This window comes from Gekko japonicus, unplaced genomic scaffold (assembly GCF_001447785.1).
Source record: "Gekko japonicus isolate JY-2015 unplaced genomic scaffold, Gekko_japonicus_V1.1 scaffold4, whole genome shotgun sequence".
In the NCBI taxonomy this organism is placed as follows: domain Eukaryota; kingdom Metazoa; phylum Chordata; class Lepidosauria; order Squamata; family Gekkonidae; genus Gekko; species Gekko japonicus.
In genome coordinates, this window is record NW_015165234.1 from 727,143 (window position 1) to 732,550 (window position 5,408).

The 5,408-nt window shown below is 40.1% G+C and overlaps 1 protein-coding gene across 1 annotated transcript in view; it reads left to right on the forward strand.

The window, feature by feature from the left end:
- Positions 1–853, forward strand: part of RRP1B (ribosomal RNA processing 1B) — a 25,600-nt gene extending 24,747 nt beyond the window's left edge. Inside the window, exon 18 of the mRNA XM_015409767.1 lies at positions 820–853. Coding sequence (XP_015265253.1) covers positions 820–853 — 34 coding nt within the window. The remainder of the gene's footprint in view (positions 1–819) is intronic.
- Positions 854–5,408: the final 4,555 nt, after the last annotated feature.

Below are 5,408 nucleotides of genomic sequence, written 5' to 3' on the forward strand. Positions count from 1 at the left end.
CTGCTGAAACATCTCAAATAAAAAATTCCACTTTAGTGCCAAATAAGAAAAGACCAACTGCAATGGACTTCTTCTAAGCATATAAGGAGAGGACTCATTTTGTACAGAATCTTTCAGCAACCAGCTGTTTCTGGAGGTATTTTTGCTTTTTTAAAGTTAACTGGATAGCATACATAAGGCCAGCGTGACTTATGATGCTGGTACTTTACTAAGCACTTTTGTTTGAAACAGCTTTGTGTATGTTGTCCAAAAAAAGAATAATTTGAGTTTCTAATTACAGAGCCTTATTGTGTGTGTTTTTAAAAATCCTGTCATGTGGTGAATGAATTTGTAAAAAATTATTCTAAACTATTGCTTGGGTGTTTTTGTAGAACACAATTAAATGAGGGGGATTTATCTTTATAGCCCGCTCTAGGCAGCTAAGTACACAACTCCCTTTTTATGCTTCCTTTTCCCTAACGACCTGCCTTGCATCTTCTTACCAATGGTTTTGGATTAACCTCTGAATATCATCTCAGATGGATTAGGTCTATATAAAAACAACTGGAGTTTTCTTGATTGGGTAACCATTTGGTTAATGCATTTTATTGACTGTAACTCAACTACTGCACTCTTGTGTGCATTTCCCAATAATTTGGATTGGCATTGTTGCCTCTTTCAGATTTTGATTGAGCAAAAGAATACATGCTTTTTTCCCCATTAGTGAACCTGTGCTTTTTAAACATTTACTTCTTACTCACCAAATAACATTGTCTTTCCCCCATTAAGATTCTGCTTTACTGCACCTGTTTCTATAAGCCTTAATATCTTTTGCTACAGGGTGAAGGTGGCTTTGAAAATGGCCATATCTTAAATCTGCAGCACACAAGATCATTTACATTAGGCATGGAAGATGTATGTGTGACTATACAAAATATATGCGTACATGTGTGTGTATACTCACACACATACATACACACATGTATATATATATATAATTTTTTTAATCAGATCATTAATCTGCTGGGGAAGTTGCTGTCTTAAATAGTACAGTTTAGGTTGAATTTTTGCATGGGATTTCATCCCTTACAGTGTGGAGATAGCTTGTCATTTAGTCTGCTTTCCCTTCCAGATTATTTCAGGAAACTGTTGTGTGAATAATGAACGACAAATATATATATATATATTTCATTTCAGCTTTTTCAACTTGAGCTTCAGGATCGATAGCTCCTCTGGGCAGCTGAGTATTTTTCAGGAAGTTGCGAACTAGTGGATGTCCTTATGGACTGCACTGTGTGAATGGTTTTGTCCACGTGCCACTGTTCTGAGAATGTTTTTAAAAAAAAAAAGCTTGCTTTTCCCCCTCCCGTACAATTGTAAATAGTACAAACTAGTCAAAATTCAAAGACTTGAATTCTGTGGACTTCTTCTCTCTGATGTTTTATGTCTTGGTATATAAGTATGATGGCTTGGATCCAAGGTCCATTTTCATCGTTTCTGCCACGCCCTCCTCTCAGATGCCCAGGCAGCCCGTTGTGCTGTTTTCCGGGTTCCTTGTCCCAGGAGGACAGCATTCCAGGGAGCACAGTGGGCTGCAGCAGGAGTGGGAAGGGAAGAAATCTCTTTTCCATTGATGGAACAGAGATCAGCAGAAATCAAACTTTGGATCCCACCCAATGGAAAGAATACTTCTTAACAGAAATGTTAGTATTTCCTCTTTAAGATGACATTATATAAACAAGAAATCCAATGTACTACTTCTGAAAACTAGTAGGATTCTAGGGAACTATAAAAAACAAAAGTTAGGGATCTTCCTTTGCGTAAGCCTTTTATGGAGTCTGCATAGAATATAGCATAATGCACTCTTCTTAAAGTATTCTGATATTATAGTAATCCTCCAGTTTTCCAGTCTAGAACTCAAATACAGAGTATATAAAGTCTTCTTTATATATACAGAGTATATAAAACCTTCTACCAGTCTACACCTTAGGGCTTTATGCTCATCCTAATAGGCATGAATGACTTTGTCAGGTGTTTTGCAGGACAAAAGTGGCAATCTCCCCCCCCCCCCCCCCCGGGCCGGAATGTTAAAGTAATATGAGTTCTGGATTAGAAAGAAAGTAAATCTCCTTATGGCTAATTTTCTAGAAGACAGTTATTGTAGACATGATTGTGTAGTATACATCTTCCATGTTTACCCACTACTTTGCCAAGAGTTTAATTCAAATCAGAATATTAATTTTAATTTCTAACACTATTTAGAATAAAAGAGTTAGTGGCTTGTATTAAAAAGCAAAACTTTGTAAAGATTTTTATTTTTTGTAAATAGTTACTTGGTTTTGTAATTAAGCTGAAGCTTCTGTAAAACAAAGCCTGTTGAGTTTAAACTTTTGTGTTTAAAAATCTTTGAGTAATTTTTTTTAATCAAAGTTGTGTAACTTAAAAGGCATCTTTTTAAATCTGTTGTTTCCTCTGCATCTTATTGTCAGAGTAACATGTGAGGGTGGGCATTATGCAGCATTCACCTCTGATTCCATGGAAATAGGCTGCTTAGACTTGGCTAATAAAGCTGTTTCTTCCCATGAAACTTGGCATTGCTTTGTTCTTTTTCTGAACCTCAAAGCTGTTCTTACTTCTAAGGCTTGGGTTGCAGTACTTTAAACCAAAATCCAACATACATTTGAAATGAGATCTTGGTGAAAACAAAATAAGAACTGTCTTCTGACAGTCTAGCTGTAGCTAGCGGAACATAGGAAAGCAAGTAAGGTGTGCTTCTAGGCATGGAGAGAATGAAAGCTGTTCAGGAAGCAGCATTCAACCGCTTAAATCAATGTACCATGCAATCCCTGCAGCTCTAACTCAGATGCAAAATCTGGTTTGAACACACCAGTGCTCTCAGTTTTCCACTGCCTTGTGTGCATGTTTTGACGAATAAAATATGCAGAAATGTGACTCAACAAGCAGATAACTCTGACCAAGTGTGGACTGAAAGAAATGGCTCATGTGATGTGAGCCATGCTTAGAAAGCATACTGCTGACTGATGCAGTTTAGGACCGGGGGTGGGGGGGGGGCCCTTTTGTTTTGCAGATGTCTTGTTCTTTCTTTTGGTTCACACAGACCACTAACTGTATTCTTCTCTTCCACCCCAACCCCAGTTTTACAGAAAGTTCATAAAGATTTGCCTAAAAGAAACTATCCAAACAGTTATTGGAATAATCTGCTGTAAAACCTAGTTCTTAGAAGGAAGCATTCTTTCTTCAAAGGCCTTGAGTAGTGGACAGTATTCCAGTTCCTGTACCTGTAATTACACTTTATGGCCCTTTTCACATTACCGGTTTAGAACCGTTCTAAACCGGATGTTATTTGTTGTTGGCCCAATTTTGAGTAAAGCGATCCAGGGACTGGGGTTTCATACATCAAATTTCCTTCGTTAATGAGCCATCTCTGAAGCACTATGGTCATTTCAAACAGTGCAGCTTTTTTCCTTTGCCCTTTTTCACCACACAATCTTCCTCTGACCTTTTTAAAAATGTTCTAAGGTGAGTGCTATAGCGGCACCATTGAGATCCATTTATTATTATTATTATTATTTGTTATTATTTGTTAAATTTATATCCCGCCTTCCCCCGTAGGGCTCAGGGCGGCTTACATAGCAAAAGCTTGCTCATAAAACATCGAGTACTATAATACAATTTAAAACCATAATATACAATTTAAAAACCTAAACAGATAATAAAGTGCTCAAACTACTCAGCATCCATACTACAACATCAGAGAGGGCACCACATATCAAACATCCCTTCGTAGGCATAGTATAAAAGATGTTATAATCAGATGTTCCACCGATGTTCCTCCTAATCTCCTAGGGCCCTCACCCCCCCACATTGATGTTATACAGCGGGGGGGGCAGCGGCGGCGGCCCCTAATCGAAAGCCTGGTGGAAGAGCTCCGACTTACAGGCCCTGCGGAATTGCCCCAGATCCCGCAGGGCCCGGATCTCTCCGGGAGCTCATTCCACCAGGCAGGGGCCGCCACCGAGAAAGCCCTAGCCCTCGTGACGACCAACTTAGCCTCCTTGGGGCCCGGTATGGTTAGAAGGTTTTGGGCCCCCGACCGTAGCGCTCTTGGGGGAACATACGGGGAAAGTGCTCACCTTAGAAGGTTTTTTTAAAAGTCCAAGGAAGATTGCATGGCAAAAAAGGCAGGGGGAAACGGCATTGTAGGAAGCACTATGGGCTTTTTAAACAGCACACCACAGCGATTCAGAAGCGCGACTAAGGGGTTGAAAACTGAAAAAAACAATCTCCCTCAAAAGCAGCTCAACCATGCTTTGCTAACCTGACACAAGTGGGTTTGTATGAACAGGTAAATAAATTCCGCTAGCAGCTGATTACTAAAACAGGTCTGCCTGAAATGACAGAAAAATTCATTAGCAGCCGGTTACTAAAAGGGAATACAAAGGCATCTTGAAAAGGGTCTGTATCAAGGGGATGAAGTTGTGATTGTTCTATATTGTATCTGTCACTATCAGTTGAGTATTTGCAATTATCTTATTACATGAATGGTACAGGTTAAGATCTTGGGGTGAATCCAACCAGCTTTTATGCACATGAAAAAGGAAGGAGAGGGTCGTCTTTGTTCATCAAAAAAGATTAATCTGAGAATTATGGGACCTGCATGTACAAAATGGACGTGGGACAGGGGCTATAATATGAAAAGCAACTGGCAGAAGATCAAACTAAGCAATACGTTTGACACAAGTTGGGCCAAGGTTTTCATGCAGTCGTACTTGCTGTTGGGGAACTAAAAATCCCAACCGTGCCAGGGCCCAGTTTAGCTTGGAGCATTTCATGTTGTTGGGAGGGGGCTTCAGCTTTCCCCTGCACCATTTTACCCAGCTGCAATGTCCACAAGGGAGTCCAGTTTGCCCCACTTTAGGGCTGCATGTGTACTCACTGCAACATGTGTGAAATATATCATCTACTTTAACCCTGAGCTGTCTGGATCCAGCCTCTTATGCAGAAGGTTTAACAAGTGGAATGATTTTCTATTTACCACTTTGACAGGTGATATGGGAAAGTCTCACACTGGATTTGGCAGCTGGTATCACATCAGTTTCAAGTGAAACAAGCTACTGGCCATCAGTTCCTGGGGATCGTTGTAGCCACAGTTAGGATTTCCTTCACTTTGTTTGTTACAGTAACTGTGCATCACGTCTTCTGTGAACAGGTTTCACAACCCCCATGATTGCCACCGCACCTCCCCATACCCTGTCGTGGCTTATCCTTTGGCTGATGCTATGCAGCAGCCACCTGGTAATCTTCATGGCTGACTATGATATTTAAATTGGGGTCTCCCAAATTCAGACCAAACCAGTGCATCAGTGTGGGTTTCATATTATCTACTATATCTTCTTTTTTGAACTTGA